Source organism: Mustela putorius, unplaced genomic scaffold, assembly GCF_011764305.1.
Source record: "Mustela putorius furo isolate JIRA1106 unplaced genomic scaffold, ASM1176430v1.1 tig00000040_pilon_pilon_pilon, whole genome shotgun sequence".
Lineage (NCBI taxonomy): Eukaryota > Metazoa > Chordata > Mammalia > Carnivora > Mustelidae > Mustela > Mustela putorius.
This window is the reverse complement of record NW_025421261.1, coordinates 748,074-775,288: the sequence shown is the minus strand read 5'-3', so window position 1 is coordinate 775,288 and position 27,215 is coordinate 748,074. Positions and strand designations below refer to the sequence as shown.

The window sequence follows — 27,215 nt, the reverse complement described above, 5'->3', positions numbered from 1 at the left end:
AAAAACAGAGCAAACTCACTGTCTAAGCTAAACCAAACAGTTATCACGTTATTACCAAAGAAAAACCCAGCAGATCCTTCTTAAAAGAACACCACACCTAAGGGATAATTAGCTTTGGCATCAGGCCCCGAACATTTATCCCTTAGGGCTCTGTCACCCAGTAAAATGGTCTGTACTGTTAAAAGGCGGCAATGACATGGCCTAGCATAGAAGGACAAGAAGGAAACTTGTGGGCAGGGAAAAACAACAAGCAAGGAAGCTTTCTGCTCATGACATGCTTATCGAAAGCTTTGGGTTGATTTTTCTTGCTGGCCCGACAGGCATTAAGTCAGATGAAAGTTAAAAGCGAAAGTGGTAATGTTTGGGTTTTGTCCTGTATTAATCAACCCCAAATTCTTCTTGAGCTGTAAAAGACTGCTCCCCCCTTAACCAGATCGTAAACCTCACTCCTTTCCCTGTGTGGAGAAGAAAGGCAGCGCGACAAGTAAGAGAGGTGGGCGAACGCGTCTCCTGATGCCTGCGGCGCTGGGACGGCCCCGGCCTCACGGGCCCCGTGGAATGAGGCAAGAGACAACGGAAGGACCATATTCAGCAACGGATTTGCGCATGGGGCTTTACGGCCTACAAAGGAAAGGTCCAGCCCAAGTCAGGCCGTGTGTGAAGGACGGGACCCATGTCATTTCATGTCCCCTCTCAACAGCCCAGCTCCGATCCCCTCCGAAAGCAGGAGCGCGGCTCTCAGTTCTGCCCGCGGCGCTCCTCTCCTTCCACACCGACGGGGGGCAGGCCCATGAAGTGGGGATCGCCGTGGGGCGCACAGGCTTGTGCTAGACATCACCCGCACCGGCAGCCCTCTCGGCGCCCTCGTCCCACACAGCCAGAGCGCACTGATCTCCTGACTTGTGTCAGTCCTGGGTCCCGAGAGAGATCGTGGGACTCTGCTCTCCCGCACAGCGCCGGGCGCCAGTTTTAGGCACCGAAAATGCTCACGACGTGCTGTTCTCCACTAACCTTCTCAGTAACTGGCAAAGTTAAGTGCAAATGCGACCCCCTGATATTCGAGGGCCTCTCTATGGGCAATGGTTAGGCTGGAGACGTAGGCGAGATCCTGCCTCCGGTTCTCTCGAGTTAGGGCAGGTAGGATGCAGTGAGCACGTAGGGGTGTGATGAGATCGTGGCCACGAGGCCCTTCTTGCCTTGCTCGGCATTCCTCAGGTCCGTGCCAAAGTCTAACTCCAGGTACCAGAGCAGAAGAGGAAAATGCAAATAGGAAAAGGTTCTGAGATGAGTTACTTGGATGATTTAAGGGCCTGGGGTCACCCTGTGAAAAAGATGAAAGGCCTAAGGTCACTTTGGAAGGCTAAAGGTTGACTTGATAAGGACGCTGAGGGACATCAAGCATCTGCAAGTGCAAGGGGAAGAGTACAAAACTAGAGACAGAATGCGGACAGAAGAGACCTAGGCGTTAGGTCTGGTCCCATCGCCTCCTCTCCGTGTGACCTTGGACAAATGATCCGGCCCGCTTCACTAGTTGAAGAGCTTGTGAAGATTAGAGAGAAGGTAAGATCTTTCCACCTCACAGTGTGCACACAGACAAGACGCAACAAGAGTTAGTGATCACTAAGAAGACGATAACCAAGAAACACAGCCACTGAAACACTATGACAGGTTTCTGAAACAGGTTTGGGGATTTCTTTCTCTGGGATAAATTCTTGACTGAATATAGTTTGTTGTAGCCTTTCTGAAAGATGAGAAATATTTTAACATACTCATTTTCTAAGTTTGCAGCACTAATGTTTGTCAATAAAAGGTGGAGAGAAATCCCAGTGGAGTATTTCCTATTAATCTGGGGCAATGCATTTTGTGTGTGTGACTGGAGTCCCACTGGCAAGTGTGAAAAATTACCCATGTGTCAGGAAGAAAAGAAATAAACATGTAATGAAATCTATGTGCCTGGTACCATGGTAGATACCACACAAAGAGTATGGACAAGCCTAAGCCTTAGAACGCATGTTGGTCCCTCTCCGTGTGACTTCGGGTGTTCATTCCCCTGATTCTAGTCTCCTTATCTACGGAATAGAAACAAGTATAAAACCATGAGATTGCAAGTGAGATAATGGCTAGGATATCACCCTGTAAACTCTGAAGTAACATATGATATAAAATAGTTTAATTGTTATAATGTTGTTCACAGTTTAAAAGTTACCATTTTATGAATCACAAACCTAAATGTAAAACTTAAAACTAAAACATCCAGAAGGAAACACAGGGAAAAAAGTCTTTATAATCCTGGGTCAGGGAGATATTTCTTAGAGACAACATTAAAAGTACAATCCAGGGGCGCCTGGGTGGCTCAGTGGGTTAAAGCCTCTGCCTTCGGCTCGGGTCATGGTCCCAGGGTCCTGGGATCGAGCCCCACATCGGGCTTTCTGCTCGGTGGGGAGCCTGCTTCCCTCTCTCTCTCTGCCTATCTCCTCTGCCTGCTTGTGATCTCTGTCTGTCAAATAAATAAAAATCTAAAAAAAAAAGTACAATCCATAATAGAATTATTGATAAATGGCACTATTTCAAAATGAAAAACTACTGCCCTTTGAAAGACATTATTAAAAAAACAACAAACAAGCCACGGATTAGGAGAAAATATTTGCCAAGCACAAATGTTTGTCCAGATTTTATGACAATGCATAAAATCATTCAAAAATGGGAGAAATATTTGAATAATACTTCGCCAGAGAAGATATGTAGATGGCAAGTAAGCAGCCGAAAAGATCTCAACGTCACTAGTCACTAGAGAAATGACTTTCCCACCACAAGACATCACTGTATGTCTACGAGGATAACAACAACAGAAGCCCAGAGAAAGCTGAAAACACCACATGTTGGTGCGGAGGAGGGGCAGCTAGAATTCTCCTACACTGCTGGTGGGAACGCAGAGTAGCTACAACCACTTTGGACAACAGGCTGGCGATTTCTTGTGATGTGAAACAAACACCATCAAACAATGCAGCCACCCCACTCCTAAGTATTTCCCCCAGAGAAACAAAAACCTATATTCGTATGAAAACCTATACACAAATATTTATAATCACTCTAGTCCTAACAGTCAAAATCTGGAAACAACCGAAATGTCATTCCCCGGGTGAACGGATGAACAAACTGTTGGGCATCTATATAACGGGAAACTGTTCCACGGTGAAGATAACGAACTTCTCGTATACGTAACAAAATGGACGGTTCTCAAGTGCAATCTTCTAATGAAAGAAGCCAGACACAAGCTGCTGTATTACAGGATTCCAATGATAAGAGTTTCTTGAAATGGCAAAACTGTATGGGCAAAAACCCAGCAGCCGTTGCCAGGGCTGGGGATGGGGAAGAGGCCGACGGCAGAGGAGCGCAGGGTGGGGGTGGAGGGGATTGTGCCGGTGCCGAAACCGGTCCACACTTTGATTGTGGTAGTGGGCACGCATGCCACGGTAGGCATCTGTCAAAACCCATAGAACTGTCCACTAAAGAGGGTGAATTTTAACTTATGGAAGTTAGATCTCAATAAACCTAGGTCTAAACTCTCATTTTGGACATTTGCATTATAAATGTATTACGTATGCATGTGCCTAGATGTGTATTCTCTCTTTTCAAGGGCATGATATACATATTTCTCTTGAAGGGTCCACACAACAACAAACTGGTGAAAATGGTTGTCTCTAGGAGAACAACCAGAGGGTTTGGGACATAGGATTAGAAGGGAGACTTAATTTTCATAGCATACCTTTTTTGGGTCACTTTAAAGACTGTGTACATAGACAAATTATTTAAAAAAAATGAAAGCATTAAGGATCACCCTGCTGGGCTGCCTGTTTTTTTTTTTTTTTTTAAGATTTTATTTATTTATTTGACGGACAGAGATCACAAGTAGGCAGAGAGGCAGACAGAGAGAGAGAGAGAGGAGGAAGCAGGCTCCCCGCTGAGCAGAGAGCCCGATGCAGGGCTCGATCCCAGGACCCTGAGATCATGACCTGAGCCGAAGGCAAAGGCTCAACCCACTGAGCCACCCGGAACCCTCTGCCTGTTCCTTTTATGGTGACTTTTCAGCCACCAAAAGAGTTTAATTATGGGCTCTGTCATCGACAGGTGGGGGACGTTATGAGGGTCTTCCTGCTGTAGGGAAGGAGGTTTGACCTGATCTTCTTACCCAACTCTAGAATCTGACAATTCTAGATTTCATCAACTCTTCCCAAGAAGCCTCTACCTGGCCATCTTCCTGTCACCTCTGCAGTGGCGACTGTATTTTCTTCATAGACTTGCCGTCTACCCTCTCCTGGACACCACCCACAGGACCGCCAGTGTCCGTTTCCTCCAACCAAGATCCCACCACCGCTCGGCTTAGAAGCACCTGCTGCTCTTCTCGGCTTACACGTCCCTTAGGCGGCCACATGAGTCCTTTCAGAACCGGAAATGAAATGCGGAGGCAGGTGGGCGTCCCAACTCGTGGCTTCTACTCACCTCCGGCCAGGCTCAAAGCAAAAGTGAGCATCTCACTCTTTTCCAGAGATGCATCTCTCAAAATTCTATACTTCATATAAGCTATATCTCTCCCTCTGACAAAACTGTGTTTTGCCATTCATTAGATGAGCTCCTATCACACCCTAAAACCTGTTAAATATCACGTCCTTTGTGAGATCCGTGCTTCTCCCCCACACAGCTGCTGTTCAATCCCTTCTGCTCCTCCGCACTGGATTTATAGCACTATTAGGTCATTTATCATAATACGCTCTAATTTTTCTGCTTGAAGGTCTGATCTTCTCCACTAAACAGTGAGCTTCTTAAGGACAGGGCCCAGAGCTTATATACCTTTTTGTGCCCAGCACAGCACCAGAAACATGAACGTTTATTTCTCCCCCATATTTTTATCTGACAGTAGGTACATAACACGTGTGCACACGTACACGTACACACACACACATACACACACATTTCTTGAATGAAAATGTGAATGAGTTCCAATGTCACATACTTGGAGGGCAAGGAAGAAATAGCACTATAGTCAGAGCCATGAGCTGGCATCTCCGCTATCTTACCATCCTGGAATGTATCATTAATCGCAATGACAGCCTGGAAGGGCTTGGTCAGTTCGGCGCCTTGTGCTGAGCTGAGAAAAACCACAAACGTCTCCAGCCCTTCAATTACTGGGTACTGAGTGTCATCTAAGATACTCAAGGTGCAGTACTAGAGGAAGAAAAACCAAGATGTTAATTAGACCCATTGCGGTGATCATTTTGCAATACACTGCATCATTATGTTATATACCTGAAATTAATATATGTCAATTATATCTCAATTTAAAAAATAATGTAAATATAAATATAAGAAGAAGAAAGATCAAAGTAAACCTTACAGAACGTCCAACACTCAGCACCCACTTGCCTTCGGGAGAGCAGCACAGAGATTATAACTTGCTTTCTCTGGTGGTCTTACAATACGTCTTTCTAACCCAGAAAATAATAGTCTCTTTATTACAAACGCTTAAGTGTTTTGTCTCTAGATGTTTACATCAACAGAGTGCAGTCCCCGTCCTCTATCGGTGATGATGGATATTAGATGCTGACAGTGTCCCTTGGAGGGTCTGTCGAAGACCTCTCTGGCTTTATTCTCTTGTTCGCACAGCGGTAAGGCAAGGAGTGTTTAGACCCCTTCATGGAGTTTGGGGAGCAGAACAGAGACAACATTGACAGGCCCGTCTGGCCTTCGGCAGCTGTGCTCACCTGCTCTGTGATGCCCGGCCCAAATTCCACCTTCCTAGAGCTGGGGACATAGTCGACTCCCGGAGTGGCGGACGCTGGGTCGGAGGGCCGTGTCGCACACCAGACAGAAGCGAACGTAGAAAGATCAGTTCCACGACGGATGACTGGAATCTTCACTGTACCTAAACGGAGATCCGTAGAGACGTCAACGGTCACCGCTGGGCCAGAAGCCAGGGGGTTTTCAGAACAGTGTTTTCCCTCACAGCGGCAGAGCTTTACGCAGGGAGCCCGTCTAGGCCAACTTCAGTGGTCCTGGAGAGATAGCCCTTAGGGGAGAGTGGTTTTGTGGTTTCAGGAAAGACACCATTCTCAGGAGAAAAACAAACTGGAGAGGGCCCATCGAAAAACATCTCAAGCCTATTTTGGGAGAAGAAACTTAGAGACTAGGACCTCAGGGATGAGCTAGAAAATAGTCAATTAAGAAAGAACCAGCTAGGGGACTCTATGGGGCCTGAAGCTGAATGTTTCTAATTAAATGTTCCTAACTGGGTTGATCTCCCCATTTTATCTGAGTGCTGCACACGTCGTTACTTAAACCACATGTGCTGTCGCTTATCTCAGGAACGAAGCTCATCTTCTGGTCCACTGTCACATCACACTTTGTCGTGTCCTAACGATCTACATGTCGATTTTTAGCGATGTTCACAAGCAAGGTCAGAGAAAAGCTACATGAACATCCCATCGATCATACTTTCCTAGTCAGTAAGTGGTGACTGACAGCAGTCGTGGCTGCGCGCTCAGTGCGGAGGAGAGGAAACGGTACAGGAGAGCTCAGCGTTCTAACCCCTGCTCTGCCACGTTAGCCGCTGATCTCGGATGCTTTACTTCCCCTTTCTGAGCCTCCTTTTGCTCGTCTGTGTAACGTTCTCTTTTCTATAGAACATAAACGAGAAGGCGGGGAAAGCCGACGGCCCGGTGCCTGGCGTTCCGTAAGGGCCTGGAAATATGAGTTCCCGTGTTCCCTCATTCACCTCCAGACAGGTGAATGGCCTTGACCAGGTGGCTCAGGTCTGCGAGGGCTCAGCACAGCTGCCGCTCCTTCTGGCGGCACGTCTGCTCGCAGCGTGCGGACGACTTGGACACCTTCGTGGAGCCAAAGGAGGGACGCAGCCTGGGTGGAAGGAATCGGCCCACGGACTGCTTGGGGTGTTACACAAATGCGAAAGTTTCTTTGGTCAGGACACTGAACCTTCGGAATTTATTTGCCCTGGCAGCTGGCTGCATGCTGAATAACTTAGCTCCATCCTCAACCGATCACAACTTCCGACTTCAGAGGCCAACAGGCTTAGCGTCGTGCCTTCCAGATCACAGAGATCCAGCACGAATCTCTGAGCCGGATCCGTCCCTGCCATTGGAGCCGGGGCAAGGAGAGAGAGCGGAATCCCCGCTCTGCACTACCTTCCATTCTCGGTCTTAACGCCTATCATTATAGGTCTCGGGCCGACAGCAGTGCCACTGAGGAACGTCACTCTCAAATGTCTTATGAACATTCTGAGAACTACAAGGAAACTGTCCAAGAACGCGGTCAGGATGTGGGTGATGGGGTCCCAGAGATGCTCTCTATTACCTGCATCCTCGCTGACGGTGAAAGCCGTGTTGCCCAGGGACACGGTGGAGGCGTCATTGGGGCCACTAATGAGCACCTTGGCTGATGCCACCCGTCCAATGCGAGCGTTGTTGGAAGCATCTGCCAGGACGATCTCGAACTCCTCTTCTTCTTCATACTCACTGTCATCAATGACCATGACATCACAGGTGGACATGGTGACACCAGGCCCGAATATCACACGGCTGTCAGGAGACAGCCCTCTAGATTTAAAGTCCGAGCCCGATTCTAGAGCATAGAGGCTACTTCCCATAGCTGACTTCGGGACTGTGTAGCAAATTGCAGAAACGATGCTGCTTGAGTCGCCTGAAACACAGACGGTGAGAAAACCAGAGCATTTGAGTGAGTGCGCCACAAATTTTGAAATCTCTGATAATTTGGTAAGCTTGCTTCCCTCTGCCGCATTCTATCACTGCTTCTGCTCCGACGCAAACATGAACCCTTCCTGCACTGCAGCTCCTGAAGCCTGTGGGATAAACCACATGAGGCTTTAACATACCCCAGACACTTCACCCAACAATTTAAAATGGATTTCCTGTTCTGTGAATTTTGTGCTCTGTTAATTCACAAGACTCATTGCTCACCATCTAAGACCACAGTGGGGAGAAAGATAAGAGACATATTTGGTACTTTAAGTAGCAAAGTAATTGTGTCCCGAAGGTAGCGCTCTGAGCACAGTTCACCGCCTTTCTGAATAAACTTCTGCACTTTAATTCCCAGGGAGAAATCAGCTTGTTTAAAAAAAGAAAAACAAAACAAAATAAAACCTGCCTCTCTGTACAAATGACTTCACTTATTAGTGCTGCCATGTCCCTGGAAGACAGCCTGTTCCGGTCCTGGCTTGTTGGCCCAGAGCAATCAATGGGGTTTGCTTGTTTTCCAAGGGGCATCAGCAGGGGTTTGTGCTATCTACGGTATTTGTTACACGAGTACCCAGTCAGCAGATTCCATAGAAAACCTGACATCATCACTTATAAGTCATGTTCGGGCTTTGAATGGGGAATTAATATCCATGAGTTTTAAGGTTTCAGTATTGCACAATCACAAAAGCACATGATCTTTGTTTTGTTTTCAATCCCTCAAGCGTTGCCCTTTCTCCCTCACACACGGCTCATTTCTCATCTGAGCTCTGTACATGACACTCACGCAGGAAAACCTTTAAGTATATTTCCGTCTTCCAAAGCTAAGATGAGAAGCCAGTTCTTACAAACTTCCCTCCTTGACCAAGGCTACTAAATATTTGATAGATTGGGTGATTGATTCAGAATCCTAAACTCATGAATAACTGGCAAGGCCAAATATAACCAGTCTTCCAGTCCCATTAAAGAATAAATGGGAGCGCTAACAACTTGAACTAAGAAGAGAAGCCTCTGATAGTACTCACTAGAGGTAGGACCGTTAGTAGGGTTGTTCTGGGAATTTAAATACGCTAATACATGTAAAGCACTTACACACAGAAGTTAATATGACACAAGAGCACTTGGCACATAGAATGAACTCGAAAAATGCTAGTTGCTGTTAGAGCTCCTTGTCACCTTTGGCACCAACAGACCTTTTCTTTCAATAGGTGCAAACAGAAAACCAGCGCTCTCGTTGACCTGGTAGGTCTTCTTATCAAACTCTAAGGTGGGCTCGTCCTCAGTGTCATTGATAATGACCTTCGCCTGGGTGAACTCCCCTAATAGGGCGTATGCTGGCATGCTGAGCTCCACGGTGAAACTCTCCACATTCTCAAACACGTCATCATCGTTGATGACAATGGTGCAGGACTTGGTGTCCTCTCGCTCATCAAACTGCACCTGTCACAAAGCAAATAACAAGGAGTACTACTGTGCCTCGGATTCCCCTGCTCGTCCCCCGAGAGCATCATCGGAAGACAGAGGACCCAAGGCTAATGGCAGAACATTGAATGAAATAGCTGGTCCTTCCACCTCAGCTTCCTGCTGTATCACCTGGAACCCATGGCTACCTCTTCCTACCCATCTACACGTTGGAGCGGATTTACCGCATACGGACGGCATCTCCTACTATTTGGTGACTGTAGAAGAACATGTTGGTAACTACTTATATCTTGTTTTGTTAATTCATTTGGGATAGCAAGAGTTGTTTGATTGCTCAGGTCCCCCTCTATTTGTGGCAAGTTTACCTGGAAAGATCTTTGAACTTGGAGTGTGAAATTCTGGCCTTAAGCTGGGTTAGTTTGTGAATCTCGACAAATGTCAGATTCCTCATCAGCTAAATAAGAATTTCACACACTTACGTCATATATTTACTGGGAGGACTATAAGACACAATGTATTACGGAAGTGAGAAGTATATTTTAAAGCACTGAACGAAGGTGAAATGTCATCCTTATCACCATCACACGCTGCTTACACAACCAAAACTGACACAGAATCCCAGTGTACTGAATGATGGAGTTTGAAGCCACAGAAAGTTACATTACGAACAAGCCAGACTGAATTTTAACTTTATATTTAACTAAATCCCTTGCCATTAAGATGGGCTAGATCTATAATGTAAACGAATTTAGCTCTTTACAAAACAGAGAATTTATTTTAGAGTCACACAATTGTGAACTTGCATGGATTTATTCTGGTTTTACTGTGCAAGATAAAGACAAAACCTTGAAAAGGAACCAGGGTTATGGATTTACCCAAAACTAAAAGGGTAGGAAACAGGCCTGGACCATACTTTGTATAAACTGAGAGAGCTAAAATGTGTAAAATAGTCATAAACCTCTAGGGACACACAAATCTAAAAAATACATAATTTTCATCAGCAGAAAATTACTATCCCATATCTAATCAACTAATCAAATTTAGTTTTACTAAGCTCCCCATTTGAAAACACTCCCAACTAAATGAAACACCCCTAAATCTCTATGTAGTTATAGAACCCACCACCTTTTGTCTTTCCTGAACAAACACCAGTACGAGCTCTTTCTCATTACTTTGCTAAAAGCCTCCTGGGCTTATATGTTCTTTTCTAATTCCTCATTTAAATTTGACCTCAGACAAGCTAAAATGTCTCAAAGACAGAGGCTGCTCCCCTTACAGAGATTTATGCTGTCATAAGAATAGTGAAATTACTTTGCAAAAACATTGAAGAAATAACCTCGTAAGTGCCGGCATTGTCCCATGTGCCAAAGATGACAAACATGGGGTATCCTGCCATAGAGGAGTCGACTGTGCAAGTCCTCTTCCTCTCTCTTGTGTTCACTCTCTTCTCTCTGTCTGCTTCGTCCCCATCCCCGTGCTGGTTCCCACCGCTCTGGTGGAGACCTGTCCAGGCACCTCCACCCCAGCGGCTCCCACGGGGACCTCAACACAGCCGCCCCCTCACATCTCAGGCACCTCATGCTTGGCCTGTCCCAAGCACAGTCCAGACCAGCCCCTCTCCAAACCTGCTCCTGGGATGGCGTCCCCCTCCCAGCAAGGGGTGTCACCATCCGTCCCGCTTCTGCCCATCTTCTAATCTGCTGTGAAGTCCTATCAGTTCCCACTCATCTGCTCAACCTGCACTCGTCTCCAGCTCCGCTTCGTAACCGACGTCACGCGCCCACCGTCTCTCACCCAGCCTGTCCCGAGAGCCTCCCGACCACCCCACTCTCTCTCTTCTCTTCCTTCCGCCAGAGAAGACGAGTGGAGAGAAAGGCCTTGGATCCGAAAGGCCCCGTGTAGAGCACCACGCCTCGGAGACCGTTTTTGGTCATGAAGCAACATGTAAAGGCTGAGAAGCTAGACAACCCAACTTCTGCAGTGAAAACTTCCCCGACGCGTAGACAGACGGGGAAGACCTACGCCCTGTGGGAAGGGAAGGCAGGAAAGTCACTCGAGGAAGGGCGCCCACAGAAAGGGAGCTGCCATACGAACTAGGGAGGCTGCCACACTTGCAACCAGCACAGGGCGGCTGTGGCCGGTGCCTGCTGGCGACCAGCAGTCAGAGGCCCCCTTGCCCACCTACCTGGCCCGCGTACTCCACGTAGTCCTGCTGGCCGCGCTGGGAGCTGACCCTGGAGCTGGAGCTGGCGGTGCCTTGCTCCGTACGACACAGGACGATGGCGTACTGGTTCAGGTTCCCACTCCTCTGCACTGTGACGCTGACAGACCCCGCTGTCTCACTGACGTTGTAGCTAGAAACACACAAAAAGGCGGTCTCGGATAGCCTGGGCTGGGGCTGCGAAGAATCCCCTTGTGGAACGCCTGTCTCTTCGGGTTGATGGTGGTGTCAGGCACCTCAGAGAACAGGACCGTTGGCTTCTCGAAAAAGCCGGGTTATACAGTGGGGAAAGGCGTTCACCTGGGACAGTCACAGCACCGAGGGACCAAGGAGGCTGTGGAGGCGGAATGGTGTCTGCCCCGTTTTCAGAGTGAGTTGAAAGAGATTCAGAAGACGGGCAGCGTGAGGAGCTATGCACTCTGCATTTCAAAACACAGAGGAATGATGATCTCTCCCTAGTGTGATGGAGCAACTAGAACCATGGCTTCTTAGGAAAGACAGCGGCTTGGAAGGCGGCTGATGTCTTCTCTCAGGTGGGAACCGACCGGACTGGAAATGTGCGAGGGAGTCCGGGAGGTGGTGGGGACAAGAGAAGAAGAATGGGGCCTGGGGCTTTGCGACACTGGGGAGTGACCAGGTTCTATAGACTGACCGTGTCCCCCAGATTCACATGTTGAAATCCTACCTCCCATGTGCTGATGCTTGGGAGGTGATTAGGTCATGAGGGGAGAGCCCTCATGAATGGGGTTGGTGCTCTGAGACAAGAGGTCCCACGGAGCTCCCTGGTCCTTCCGCCACGTGGGGACACAAGGGGACGAGAGCTGTCTCTGAACCAGGAAGAGGCTCCTCGCTAGACACCGAATCTGTCAGCACCTTGATCTAGGACTTCCCAGCCTCCGGGACTATGAGGAATAAATTTCTGCTGTTTATAAGCCATCTAGGCTGTGGCATTCTGTTAGAACAGCTCAGACTAAGACATAGGGTTAACTTAGCTGCTGCTACGAGTTTGTATTGCTTTGGCAGGTAGTAGACAAACTGTCCATGAGCGACTGGGGCCTGAGCTGAGCCTTGTTTTTCATCACCGAGGCCGAGTATTGGGCTGGGGCTTCTGTCTTGTTGCGGTGAGGGCTGCCAGCAAAGTGCCTCTGATGGGTCAGTCCTCAGTGCCAGCGTTGGGATACTCTGTGCGATTCAGCCCATTAAACATTGGCGGGCTGTCCAGAAAAAGTGATCAGACTGTCCACTTATTTGTTAAGGAGATACAAACAAGAGGGAAATAACAGCAAAATGTGTGTGTGTGTGTGTGTGTATGTCTATACATCTATAGACATACATATATAGACATACACACATATACACACATTTACATGCATACACACATTCATACGTGTGTATATAGACACACACATACACACACACACACTGAATATAATATTCCACTAAATTCTCTGAGTCTGTGTGAATAAGAGTGGACAGCCCAGGTCTAGGGCACATGAAATCAAGTTTGCATGTTATCCCCCGACCTCCATTCCAATGTCCATCTGAATTATCATGAACTTGCTTTCTTAGAATAGTGAGTCTCTGAAATGTAGACTTAAAGAGTGATTTGCTCCACAAAATTATCACCCTAGTTATAACGTGACCTATGAAATCAGTACTGTGCTTGCCTAACTTCACCCAAACTGGTGTCTGTCTGCCCCTCAACACCCTCCCCCCAACCCAAAGACTACAAAAACACCTTAGAGAGTATCTATATTAAGCTATGAATCTGTCCCAAAGGACATATAATCCTATGAACACCAAAGGAGCTAGGGGAGAACACGAGCCCGAGAACAGAGAAGCTAGAGGGCCTGGCCCAGACGCTCTTATCATGCGGCAGTGACTACTTTCAGCCAGTGCTGATTGTGTATTTCAGTTTCTTATCAGTTCTACTGGATTACCTTTGAAAACCTGAAGCAAAAACACTTGTAGGAGACACAGTACAGCACAATGGTTAAGATCATTGAGTTTCAGTCTTAGCTTCACTGCTTATTAGCTATGTGACTTCGGGTCAATTAGTTAACCTTTCTCCGTCTCCATTGCTTTGTTCTTGCGGGGACAACAGCACCGCTTCCCAATTGCAAGTATTAAACAAGACGATATATGTCAAGTGCCTGGTACGTTTAGTATTAAAAAACATTTGATGACATTAATTATTTTTATTATCATTATCTCCTGCCGCCACCACCATCAGATGGCCAGAGCAGACGCCCACGTATTTCGATCTGATCTCCTCCGCTTGCCTGATACACTTCTCAAGAACAAACACCAACAACCCTTGTACCTGGTGTATTTAAAGCTGATGAGGGACCACTGGACATGGAAGACATTGTCGCTGACCACATTGGGTTTACTGTCCTTCACCAGAAACTGAAAACTATCCATCATCTCACGGATCTTCTCCTCGTGTAACACGTAACGGATCAATCCCAAGTTCACATCCTCTGTGAGAAAAAAACACAGTATGAATTTACCCAGGGAGGGAAAGACTGCCTCATAGATTACATGCTGACATACCCAGCTTATTCTTCTAATGGGCTGAAGACAGAACTTAATTTCCCAGGAACCAAAAGTGATAGTAGTCTTAAAAATAAATAAGTGTGTCTGCCAGATTTTAAAATAAAACCCCATAGCTCCATGTGACAAAGAGCTGTCTTTATGCAGGAAATACCGCGATGCTGTTGTAAAATAAGAATCCCAGGATCATGGCAAAAAAGTACCTTCATGAGTCTCTCTGGAATTCTAAAGGCAAATCTGAGAGCTGGCAAAGAGTCTTTGACTCCATCCTTTGGGCGCACATGCTCACCCTCACCCCTACTTCTTTCTAAATAAAGTTCTTTGAAGGTATGTGCTACTATGGGAAGCTGGGGTCGAATTAAAACAGCCTGCACACATGGCACCTATTGAAGTTTCTCTTCTAGGAGAGAACATAAGACTGGGAACAGGGAGACAAGAGAAATACGGTGCATGAGTTGTAAGGGGCAGTTTTTGCAATGACTGTTCAAGGTCAGGTCCATCCTCAAAAGAAGCCTGCAAGAGTCTGACATGCTTATAAGACTACTAAAATACAGGGATGCCTGGGTGCTCAGTCAGGTAAGTGTCTGCCTCCAGCTCAGGTCATGATCCCAGGGTCCTGGGATCGAGTCCCGCATCAGGCTCCTTGCCCAGTGGGCAGCCTGCTCTCTCTCTGCCTCTGCCTGCACTTCTGCCTGCTTGTGCATGTCTCTGAAAAATAAATCAATAAAATCTTAAAAAAAAAAAAGACTACTAAAATACAAAATGGTCCACTTGATGTGATTCAAAATAGGAAAATATTTCTGTTGAGTAATGCACCCCTGTTGATTTTAATTTCTTTGCTGAGGACTTAAGAAACCCATGACCCTTCGAGAACAAAATTAAGCCACAAAGGATAACAGATATTTCATCAAGTATGGTTGTTGTTTTTGTTCTTTGTTTTGAAAGAAAACCAAGCATGTTGCATGCTTGAAACTAATTGAACTTTGGTGTCAACCATGCTTCAGTTAAAAAAAGAAGAAGAAAACCAATCAACATCACGGGATCTTTCCACTAAATCTCCCCCAAACCTAAAACAAATCTGGGAACTGAGCAAGCATGGTAAAGACAATTTTGTTTTCCTTTTGCCATAACTGAGAATATTAGGAAAAAGAAATCAGGAAAAGTAAAAATCCAAAGTTGGATGGTTAGACACTAAATAATCTATTTGTTTGCAAATAAATGACTTGAGGGTAAGTAGCTGGAAGTGGTTGTGAGAAACATCTGGAAGGCGGGGAAAGTTAGCGGCGATTTCTCCCATCTCTCGGCTCCCATCTCTGGTTCTCCTCACCCTGTGTGAAGGTGACAGCAGCTCTGTCCGGCTGTAGCTTGTTCTCCACGTAGCCGTGTTTGGGGCCTGCTGTTATCTCATAGACGAGGTGCTGGTCCTCTGTGTCTGGGTCCATGGTCAGCAGTTCCTTCTTGGTGATCAAGTTGGTTGCCTGAAATAGAAACCCATTAAATTTAATTCCTGACGTGGGAATAAAGCCAGACTGAGACCCTCTGACTCCGAATTAATTCAGTTCAACAATGATTTACGGAGTGCATTTACTGCATGGAAAACTCTGCCAGGATGGAAGAGGCCACGAGGACTGCAGCCGTCTCAGCCTCTGGCCTTGAGATGCTCACACTTGACTGGAAAAGAACGGCTCCTGAGCCGGGGCATTGTGGCAAGAGCTGTCATGGGAGATACAAAGAGAACTGTACCCTTCTGGGGGTGCGAGACAGGAATGCCATCGGGATAGGAGGAGGGATCTGAGGGGGGGGATTTGAGTTTGGCCTTTAAGGAAGGTTTGAACTTTGGAAATAATGATAAAATTCAGGGAATGTGGCCATGTTATAGCCCATCACAATTCTTGAAATTGAGTAAGATAGATATATGATACCCCAATATTGCCCAAATATACTGGCTAAACTGTAAGTCACTCACTCACTCATTCATTCATTCAATGAACATTTAGTATGAGTAAAATGGTCTGAAAGAAAAAGGGGGTGGTCAACAGTATTAAATAGTAATAGATCTAGTAGGGGCACCTGCGTGGCTCAGTGGGTTGAGCCTCTGCCTTCGGCTCAGGTCATGATCCCAGGGTCCTGGGATCGAGCCCCGCATCGGGCTCTCTGTTCAGCAGGGAGCCTGCTTCCCTCTCTCTCTGCCTGCCTCTCTGCCTGCTGTGATCTCTGTCTCTGTCAGATAAGTAAATAAAATATTTAAAAAAAAATAATGGATCTAGTAAAACAAGCACAGGTGTGTGACCTTTGGACTTGGCAAAATAAAGGTCATTATTGACTTTGGTTAAGAGTCATTGCGGTAGGATAGAAGGGAGAAGTAGAAAACCATCTGGAGAATGTTGAGAAGAGAAGGGGGTGGTTCTGAATATGAGGAAGAAAACCAAACAAGGGATGAGAGGAAGCTGTAGTAAGTTAAAAAACCCCAAGCAGTTCTATAGAAAGCTACAGCATAGCAGCTGCTCATACAGACGACTGATCAGCTCCATGGAGATGAGAAAATCCATATCCTAGAGGAAATACCCCTCACAAAAGAAAAATCAGCTCTTGAGCTGAAGAAGTGTGTGTGTTTGGGTGAGGATGCGGATTTAATGCTTGACAGGTCACCTGGTAAGAATCATGGCTTACCTTAAAATGACAAAACTGGGATTTAGGAGCAGAAAGGAATTTCTTTTTTTTTTTTTTTTAAAAGATTTTATTTATTTATTTGACAGAAGGAGATTACAAGTAGGCAGAGAGGCAGGCAGAGAGAGAGACAGAGAGACAGGGAAGCAGGCTTCCTGCGGAGCAGAGAGCCCGATGCGGGGCTCGATCCCAGGACCCTGAGATCATGACCCGAGCCGAAGGCAGCAGCCCAAACCACTGAGCCACCCAGGCGCCCCCAGAAAGGAATTTCTGAACTAGAAGCCCTCTGAGGATACTCACCTACCAAATACCCACTTCTTTCCCATCTATGGAAAATTCCAGATATTCCCCGAAACCCATCGTCCCCTTCTTCTAGTTAACAAACTTCTAGCTAAGCCAGCGAGAGACTCTATTCCCAGCCTCTACGATGCAACAGACGGAGCCATAGAACCAAATTCTTGCCAGAATAATGTGAGCACAAGTGATGTGTTTCATTTCTGTGTCACCTGCTTCCAACGAAGTTCCCTGCCCTCTGCTTTCCTGTTCCCTTCTTCCCACGGGCGGGAACCTCGAGGAGCCGCCAAGGAATGTAGACTCTGCTGTTCAACAGCAGCAACCCAGGGACGTCAGAATAGCGAGACAGAAGGAATCTGGTCTCTGAAAGGTCATGCAGAGCCCGGGACTGCTGGCTTACTGCCACCGCATATGTGAGAGAAAAAACAAATGTGTACCTTGTTCGAGCTTCTGTCTTTTGGGGGTCATTTTGTAAGAACATCTCAAACTATATACAATCCTAACCAAACTCATGGAGCTGGCCCGTCTTAGGAAAATCAGGTCCCTTAGGGAGGGGTAAACACGAGTCGAACTGAGCTTCTATCTCCATGTGGTCACCAGTCAGGACTTAGCCCACATTGGTTCACGTGAGTGTGGCAGACGGACAGGCCTTACCTTGCCATCCATGTACTCCAGCCACTGGAGCCCCAGGTTGGTGACAATTCTAGGAGTGCCATCGTCCACCGGAAGGATGTCTACTTGGAAATGCTGAGGAGCCGCTGTCTTAACCTGTGGGGGAAGCCAAAAGAGAAAAGTCATCATTCAAGGACATCTGAAATATGTCATGTCCTACCACATCCAAAGCCGGATCTCCCGACATCCGTTGGCACCTCCGAATGGGCAGCCATGCCAGTGTCCTTGCTTATCACCCTTGGCATGGGGCACAAAGAACGCTGATGGGTCAACTGGGGACAACGTGAGAAGCAAAGTTGACTTTCACACACCCACGCGCATTCCTTCGTTGGGTTCAATATTGCCCGGAGGTGAAACAGCAAACAGTATTTTCCTTTCAATAACTCTTGCCTAAATTTTCAGGAGCGGTAGACTGCTCTGACCATTCCCAGGCTAATGTCAACAGCTCCAGGTGGGATTCTGCCAGGTGTGAGCAGAAGTTCCAGGGGAGGATATTTTCTTTCCTTTTTTTTTTTTTTCCGTGAGAGAACTGTCCATATGGGGGGGAGGGGCAGAGGAAAGCATCTGTGGGACCAGTGAAAAGAACCTGGTCTAGAATTCCATTCTCATGCAGACACATGCACACACACACACACACACACACACACACACACACACGGCATGTATGTGGCGAGTCCGGCCCAGAACCTCTGTTTCTGGGAGGTTAGGCACGCGCCAGCACGCAGGGCAGCGAGATGCCGGCTTCTCGGTCTTCAGCAACCCTTCTAAATAATTTCCACTTCAGAAATAGTACAGTCCCTCTGGAGACCCACCACGGCCTTTTATGTTTACCAGAGAGGAAGCCCTTTTGCTGATTCATCCTGAAATCTCTCCTCTCTTCTGAAAGTCAAATGAAGGGGGGAGCAGCCACGGTTCAGAAGAGAAAAAATAAAAACGATGAGCTGCCAGGTGGTGAAGCCGTGCGGACACCAGGATGGCCGGAGATCCCAAGAGCCGTCTCACGGACACCTGGGCCAGCAGAGAATGACCTTCGTTCGGACGGTCGCTGGAGGATGCGGGCGATCTTGCATCCAGGAACGCAATCGTTCCCAGTCAGCATCCGGCTAGGAAAGGACCGCCCAGGGCCGAGGGGCTGACCCTTCTGGGGTCCAGAAACACAGCAGGGCGGGAGCGCTTGCTCAGCCACACTGCTTCGGAGCGAGACATAGACGTGCGAGTGCGGGCGGTCCCCGGGCCCACCTGTCACCGCAGGTGCCGTTGTTGCCAGAGGAGGGCGAGGACCCCCCAGAGCCCCGGCTGAGGAAGGAAGCAGCGAGGAAAAACGGCGGGGATGGGGATGGAGAGGCCACCTTCAAGTTTCTTCCGGACGCCTGAACCTTGGAAGGGAGGGATTCTCTTAGGGAAGGAAAGCTCTGACGAAAACGGCAGGAGCTCAAGGGAAAAACAGCTTAACCTGTTTCACCAGCTGGTCCCAAAAGGATGACAGGGGTGGTGACCTATGACGGTATGACAGCCGGAGCCCTACGTTGCCTGTGTAAGGCACTGGGCCAAGTGCTCAACGAGCAGCAGAACGACAGACACCCCCCCATTTTACAGATATCTCAGCCAGTTCGTGAGAAAACCAGAATTTCAATCAGTGTCTCTCAGAGGCGAAAGCCATACTCCTAACCAGGTTGTTCTTCATGAGACTGAAAAACTCTGGCTGGCTGAGGGCACACGTAAAAGAGAAAGACAATCTGGAATCCTTTGAGATTAGCTACTCGAATTAGATGAAAGAAAGCTGAAACGCGTCAACGGTGGGCCAAAGGGACAGAGAAACAATGACCGTCACAGGAACAATCCCGGTCACCCTTCGTCGTGACCTTTGATCCTTAGACTGACTGAAGCTGGTGACTGCTGTGGTACCCATTTCACAGATGTAAAGCTGAGGCTTCGGAAACTTCACCAGCTTGCCCAGGCCCGATGAGAGACAGAATAAAACAATGCTGTTCCCGCCTGAGAAATGCCCCGTTCGGCTTCCGGACGACCTCCGGCGCACTCGGCCTCTCTCCCCGCCGGCGGCGCCTCACCTCTTTCCCTCCTTCCTCAACGATAAAGAAGGGGTTTGTCCCGTCCGCCACGGTGAAGGTGAACCGGTCTCTGAGGGAGCTGCTGCCGTCGTGGCTGTAGCTAACCCGCTTCTGGTAGATGTCTTCCATGGTGAAGGTGGACGCGGGCCAGAAGCGCTGCCCGTTGCTGGTCCGCTCGACGGTGCCGTGCTGCGGGGGCTGCACAAGGCTGAACGTGACCGACTCGGCCTGTCCAGGAGGAGAAGGGAAGTTCGTGACAGAAACCAGACTTGTTTGGATTCGAAGATTTATTTATTTATTGGGCGGGCAGGGGAGGGGCAGAGGGCGAGAAGCCTCACACGGGCCCCCTGCTGGGCGTCGAGCCCAACCTCGGCCTCGATCCCACAATCCCGCGACCCTGACCTGAGCCAAAACCAAGAGTCGGATGCTCGACGGCCTGAGCCACCCGGCGCCCCAAACCACACTTGTGCGGGACGGCCAGCGGGCAGTCAAGGGTGGTCAGACCCAAAGACGTTTGTGAAGTAAGAATTGCATTTTCTTCAGACATACCAAAAATAAAACCGAGGAGAGAAACTATTGGCTATTACACTTGAACTTACGTTCTGGTGCCTTCTGGGGTGAGACTAAGACATTCAAATTTGTCTTTTAGGGGTCATAGGGGAAAACCTGAATTTTTTACCTCTGCTAGGGCAACGGGAGCTAGACCTTTTATAACTACTCATTTCCTTCCCAACTCCACCCCACCCCCAGCACTTTTCCAAAATTCTCAAATATAGAATCCCATATGCATCAAACAGAAGCTAATTTCCCATTTCTAATTGCAGCTTCGAGGGTGAGACACAGAAGGAAAAATAAAAGATGTAGAAAACCACGCTCAAGCCTTCCCAGTGACTTGCCACCGACCTAGAATAAAATGCAAAGGCCTGACCTGGGCCCTCCTCCGCGACCTGGCGGCAGGGTTCCGCTCTGGCTGCCTTCTTTCCCCTGCTTGCTCCCCGGGCCTCTTTGCTCGTTTGTCGTGACTCCAAGGTTCCAAGCACACTTGACCACAGGGCCTTTGTGCTCCTGGTTTTGCTCCGAGAGTAACTCAGATAACTGCATCGCTTGCTTCCACTTCATGTTATTTCTGCTCGACTATCACTCCTCAGAGACTTGTCCGGCCATCCGTCTACAATAACGCACCCTCCAGACCCCATCTCCTTTACCTTGCTTTGTCTTTTAATTCACAGCCCTCATCATCTCCGACACGGTATTACATGTTCTTTCTTGACGGTTCCCCTAACCGAAGGCTGAAAACTCCCTACGGCTGGAGCTGGGGTTGATCACAGCCTCCCCTTAGCATCTGGAGCGCAGGCTGGCACGTACCAGGTGACCAGTGTTTTGAGAAGAAGTGACAGATCGAGTGCGGCGCAGGGAAGGGGAAGAGAATGACGGACACGGCGCTGGCCCTCCGTGAGAGCGAAGTCAGGCCTAAGGTTAGACTCCGGAAGCATCGCAAGGATAAGAGTTCAGTCTCTACGTGCCCTGTTTTACTGAATAAAGCCTACTTCTTGGAGGAAGTGCACATCGCAATATTCCATGGTCATTCAGAGATGTCTGAATGAAGGAGGTAAATGGTAGGAAAAATGAATAGGTGCCCCAAACCCTTGCTTGCTTCAATAAGAAAGAATAAAAAAACTGGCTGAAAGGTCATCTAATTTTCTATGAATCACGTAAAAAACAATCAGCATGTTAAGGGATTGCTCCCGGTAATCAGGGGAGAGAATGAATGTATCTAGGAGTTCAGAAAGGATTTAAAAACAATTTGATCTCAAGTATATTAGCTTCTCTTTTCCAGAAGGCCACAGTGTCCTCTGATTTCTAACCTCTCAAGGATGCTTGCACTAACCTCGCTACTCTGCCCTACCCCCGGGACACAGATTCCCAGTGTGACAGATCAGCCCTCATGCAGCCAGGGAACCGAGGGGATTGCTTTTACCTCCGTGTCTGCATCCACCGCCTTGAGCTCAAACTCGGTGATGGTCTTCCTCACGCCCTCCCGTACCCACAGGCCCAGGTTCCGTACAACAGGGAGCGAGTCGTCCACAGGGCGTATGGTGATGTGGAAAGTCCGGGTCACCTAAACGGCAGAAAGTGCAGGTGGGACACCCGTCCCCTGCACCCACCTAAGCAGAAGGTAGGTGCTCTCTCTGCACTATTTTTGGGTGAGAGCAGGGGGGAGTGAAGCTCGCAGAGTTGCTTTGCACACTCCCTTCAACGAAGACTTCCGAATCAGAACCCGTTCCCTGAGGAGACGGAGTGCCTTGCCTACCTCACTGATGCCATCGGAGAGCGTAAAGTCGAAGGCGTCGGAGTGTTTCTCGGTGTCGCTGGAGTGGACGTACTGAATGCTGCGTGAAGTCAGGTCAGCTTGAGAAAAGGAACGGATCTGGGTACCTAGCAGAAGGGGAAGCGAGAACCAGAGGAAGGATGTCCAAACGCTAGCCATACTTCTAATGCCAGAGAAATGCCGTACTCTCACCAGACGGAGCCCTTGTATCTCGTTTATAGCATTTATGTGCTTCTCTGAGAACCTGTGCTAGAGTCCTGTGTGTACCTTCTTCCCTACCACAGCGTATGTTCCGTGGGAGCATGTGTTAACTATCTGGCTTCTGCTATGCGCCAAGCCAACAGCAGGTGCTCAATAAATGTTCCTCTCCTTTCTCTGGGGGTTTACATGTGCAGGTCAAATCTGTGAAACACAGAGCCATTGCCTTAGTCTCCAAACTCCTCTCTGCTAAGTTTTATATGCCCCCATGGCCTCATAGTCCTTTCTGGAAACCTGTCCTAATTTTTAATATTGTGGGATGGTTTTGCTTTCGAACACTGGAGTCTTGGGCTTGGCTACACATAAGCTTTTCTCTGTGACTGGTGAGCCTGGCATCCGTGACTTCACTGGATATTCTGCAAGGTCCCTTTCATCTCTCTGGTCCATGATTTCCAGCTTCTCATACACCACCTGGGCCAGCCTGGCAGTTACAAAACCTTACTGCCTGACTGTGGGGCAGGCGCGATCATTCTACCTCAACTCTTAAGTGACATAGAACACTAGCATCCTTTCGTAACACGATAAAGAGGATGCACGTTACATTTTTTTCAGACTTGTTTTAAAAGTTAAAAAAAAAAAAACTCAAGTGATTTTTAGATAATGTCAACATAGCTCACAAATGAGTAACATCTTATGTTTTTCAATGTCCCGCAACATTTAGCAAAACAGCCCAGAATTCTTGCTTCTATCTTAGGGCTTCTGTGGCTCATGGTCTGTGCCAGCCAAGACTGAGACAAAACCACACCTTTAATTCCTTCAGTGCAAATTCCCTCTTTCCGATTCTGGGTGTTGGATTATTAATCCCTTGAATCTAGTCCTTTGGTTTGGTCCTGAAATTCATTTGCTGCTTCCTGGGACATATTATATGTTACTGTTAATCCTGGCAAAACCAGTTTGGCTTTTCAGTTAAAACAAACAAACAAACAAAAACAAACAGAGATTCCACTTTGACTGTTTTACATTTAACTGGGACATCAATATCACTGACTTTATCTTTCCTAAAAAAAAAAAAAAAAAAATCAACCCGCATGGTTTACATTTGCAACTCTCTTTATCATCTGAAATTTGTCACCTAGATACAACAGCCTTCTGCATATTGGGGCATTATTTTCTTTTGACGAGGAGGCATCTGATATTTCTGTGCTTGCTACCTCAGCTGTTGACAGGCAAGAAATGCGGCCCCTGTCTTAACGCTTTGTCTTGTGGATCTAGACGGAAATCCATACATTCTTTAAAAATTTAATAACTTCAGACTGTCTGCACTGAGAAATTTAAATCTCTTTCCCTGCTTTGAATCTATCCCCACAGCTCATGGGGAAGCACTTGTCTGGAGTCTCCCAGTCAACTGGTCACCCACTTCCCTGTTCTCTTTATACACACTGTTAGTCTGAGAGTGATTAAGAAACGCGATAGATTTTTCCTTCTTGGAAAGCAAGGTTGGGAATGATCTTTTCTTAACATTTCTTATCGAGAAGAAACTGACATATAATAAATTGCCATATTTAAAGTGCACAATTTCATGAGCTTTGGCACACCCGTGAAACCATCACCTTAATCAGCATAGAGAACATATCCATCACCCCCCAAATTTCCTGACACTCTCTAATTCTTCCATTCTTCCCTTCCTTGTCCCCTACCCGATCCCAAAGCAACAAAGCAATTATTTTCTATAACTATAGATTGGTGGGATTTTTTGTAATTATTTTCAAATAGAATCATAGAATATATACTATTTTATGCATGCTTTCACTTAACATAATTATTTTGAGTTTTACCCATATTGCAGCATGCCTGAATAATTTTTTTCTTTTTTATTGCTGAATAGTATTCGATCATACGGCTGTGTCATACAACCAACGTGTCAAACAAACGACGTGTTTGTTTCTCCACTCACCTGTTGTTGGACATTTAGGTCATTCCTAGTTTTGTGCTATTGCAAATAAAGCTGCTATGATCCTTCGTGCCCAAGTCTTGGTATGGGCATAAGTTTTTATTCTTGTATAAATCTCTAAGAGTGGAATGGTGGGACTATATGTTAGGTACCTGCTCTATTTTCTCGGAAACTGCAAACTAAGTGGGTTTTTAGAACTATTTTATAAATATAGATTTTATATTTTGTATAAATACAAATATAAATTTTTATAAATTTAAATTTTATATTTTTATAAATATATAAATATATTTTATAAATATAAATTTATAATTTTATAAATATACATTTTAAATATAAAATATTAAATTTATATTTACATATAAATATAAATACAAATTTTATATATAAATATTTATATATAAATTTTATATTTATAACATATTTTTCTATTTTCACTAGCAGCATATGAGAGCTCTAGGCTTGATCTTCCCAGTTCAACCGAGCCAACACTGAGCCAACACTGAGCACCTACCATGTGCGGAACACTGTTTCAGGCTTGCTTATTATACATACTGAGTTTTCTCTTTTAACGGTTCTGGGAGGTCAAGGTTGGCATATTACCTCCATTTTTCTATATTGTGAGACGAGTAAAATTAGAAAACCAGTGTGACCTCCTCAAGGTCTCACACAGTGAGTATGAGGGCACCACAGGGTGAAACGCAGGTCGTCCAGCTCCAGAGTTAACGCTTCCCAGGAATACTCTTCGTACAACTCATCTAAACTTTTCAGGCTGGGCAAGGAGCCTCTTGGATTTTACTTTTATCCTTTAATTTCTTTTTCAATATAAGAGTAACACCTGCCTATTAAAGAGAACGTGAAAAACCAAGAAATGTGGTAAAGAATCCCAAAGCCACTCACGCACGGATCCACCCTGAACTATCACCATCGTGATATTTTTAATTGAATCGTTTCTTCTAGAATACTTTTTTGGCTGTAGCATTTTTCTTGTCTGAAGTACTGATTTTGATGGGGTATTTAATATGATCGCTTGAGTGATGTCCCTGACTTCGTGCCCGAGGGTGAGGAGGGCCACGGCCTCCACAAAGAAGCTTCAAGAAGACGGACTCCTGCTGTTTTGTCAGCCCTGGGCACCTGCAGCGGCGCTGGCACACAGTAGGCGCTCACGACATGCTTGGTGAACGAACCCAGCTGGTTGCTCTCGAAGAGGTCCCCCCGAGCCCAGATTCTCCGTCTCTGCAAACTTAAATAAATATTCGAGCCTTTGCTTATTGGGCGTCGGAAGACGTAAGCTGCTCACGGCCAAGACGGCGTCGCCCCGCCTGCCTGTGAGGGCAGGTCGCTACCCTTCGAAACATCCTGGAGGACTTGCGTGGCACCGAGGACACTGTCCCTTAGGAGCCTGCCGGCTGAGCCCCGTGTCCGGCCGTGCCACGGAGCCGCACACCGACCCTGTCTGGGCTCCAGCCCCCCGGCGGGCGGCCCGTCGGAGAAGGCTCAGTCCGGGTGAGGGAAGCGTGCGCGGAGGCCGCAGCCTGAAGGAACTGCTTCCCAGCAGGCCGGGAGGCCCCTGCCTCGGCCTTCCTGCGTCCCGCAGAGCGGGGACGGCGCCCTGCACGCGGCCCGGCCCGGCGCAGGCTGAGGCGGTGGGAGACCCTCACTCTTCAGCGCCAGCTTTCGTTCAAAGCCCCGGCAGGGCACGAACGGGGGCCCCGCACTCCCGCGCGGGCACACTGAAGTCCCGACCCTCAGCACCTCACGCTGTGACCTTCTGGGAAGCAGGATCTTTGCAAACGCACGTGGTTAAGACGTGGTCACTGAACGGGGCCCCGACCCAGTCCGAGGAGCGTCCCTAGACGAGGGGAGAGTCTGTACACGCGTCCACGGACAGGGACAGGGCGCGCGCCCCGCGAGTGCGAAGACGGCCAACTCTGAGGGGCCAAGGAGGGAGCCCTGGGTCAGGTCAGGTCGTCTGTCACCGCCCTCGGGGGATCGCGACGCTGCGGACAGCGTGACCTCCCCTCCGACGTCCAGATCCGTGGGACAACGCGTGTCCTCTGTTAGGTTGCCCGGGCCGTGGCACTGTGTCGCGCGAGTCCCAGCCCGCTCGGAGCTCTGTGCTCCTGGGGAGAACCCAAACGTGTCTCCTCTCTTGTCACCAAGTGAGAGAGGACGAGGAACGCCTCCTTCCTGACTCACCCGCACGCCTCTCTCAGGCCGACCTCGCCAACATCCTGTCCTGCCGTGTCGTGTCGCGGACACACGTGTGCGCGTGTCCACCTGCGCGTGTCCCTCTCCCGAAACCAACGCTCTCCCGCGGGAGCCGCTCAGCGAGTGTTCGGGGAGCTGAGACCCGGGGTCGTGCCGGCGCCACTCTTCCCCGCCCTGACTTGGACACAAACTTCTCCCGTCAGCGAAGCCCCGGATGCCGGGGTGGGGGGGTGTCCCGCGTCTGACCACCCTCCTGCCCGGGCTGCGACGCCATCCGCCGCCATCCTCCCAACACAGACCGCGGCGTGGGCTCCCCCGGCCTTTGTCGCTTATCGCCGGCTGGGAAATGACAACAGTCACAGGAGTCACTTGGACCCGAGATGGGAGCCTCGTCTCGGGGTTCACTGAGCCATTTAGGCCATCAGGGCCCCCACCTCTGGGAGAAAACGAACTTCTTGTTCAAGGCACCGCAGCTTGGTCTCTCTGCTTCAGAGGCTTAGCAACTCTCCGATCATGTGACTTCTCACTCCGATGCCTCGAGACAAAACGGTCCTCAGAGTCCCTGACGTGAGGCTGTGGCCCCGCAGCCTTGACAAGGGCACACACGGCCTCGCTGTCCCGCGACGCCCCAGAGGCGGCAGGCCCGCTGGGTCTCCCCACAGTTCGCCCGGGCACGCGGCGCGCTGCCTCTCCTCGCGGGAGAAAACGGGGTGCGCAGCCCTTCCCGTGTGTCTGGCAGGAGCAACCGTCCGACCCACGGACCGAGACGGCCGCGAGCGGGTCCACTGCAGAGCTGCCCCGTGAGCGGGCATGTGCGGCGCGTGGGAGCCGACACGTCCGACAGGCCCCAAGCAGCTCCGAC

The 27,215-nt window shown here is 48.3% G+C and overlaps 1 protein-coding gene across 3 annotated transcripts in view; it reads right to left on the bottom strand.

Moving 5' to 3' along the window:
• FRAS1 (Fraser extracellular matrix complex subunit 1) overlaps window positions 1-27,215 on the bottom strand; it is a 410,546-nt gene that overhangs the window by 45,120 nt on the left and 338,211 nt on the right. For 2 of the 3 annotated variants that reach the window (XM_045065725.1, XM_045066061.1), the window contains 11 exons: window positions 21,976-22,100; window positions 21,643-21,783; window positions 19,665-19,892; window positions 17,578-17,691; window positions 15,290-15,440; window positions 13,730-13,889; window positions 11,371-11,539; window positions 8,957-9,203; window positions 7,366-7,710; window positions 5,760-5,920; window positions 5,076-5,223 (listed from right to left, as the gene is read on the bottom strand). In XM_045065725.1, the coding sequence (XP_044921660.1) occupies window positions 5,076-5,223; window positions 5,760-5,920; window positions 7,366-7,710; window positions 8,957-9,203; window positions 11,371-11,539; window positions 13,730-13,889; window positions 15,290-15,440; window positions 17,578-17,691; window positions 19,665-19,892; window positions 21,643-21,783; window positions 21,976-22,100 (1,989 nt within the window). The remainder of the gene's footprint in view (window positions 1-5,075; window positions 5,224-5,759; window positions 5,921-7,365; window positions 7,711-8,956; window positions 9,204-11,370; window positions 11,540-13,729; window positions 13,890-15,289; window positions 15,441-17,577; window positions 17,692-19,664; window positions 19,893-21,642; window positions 21,784-21,975; window positions 22,101-27,215) is intronic. The other variant, XM_045066397.1, reaches the window with a different exon arrangement.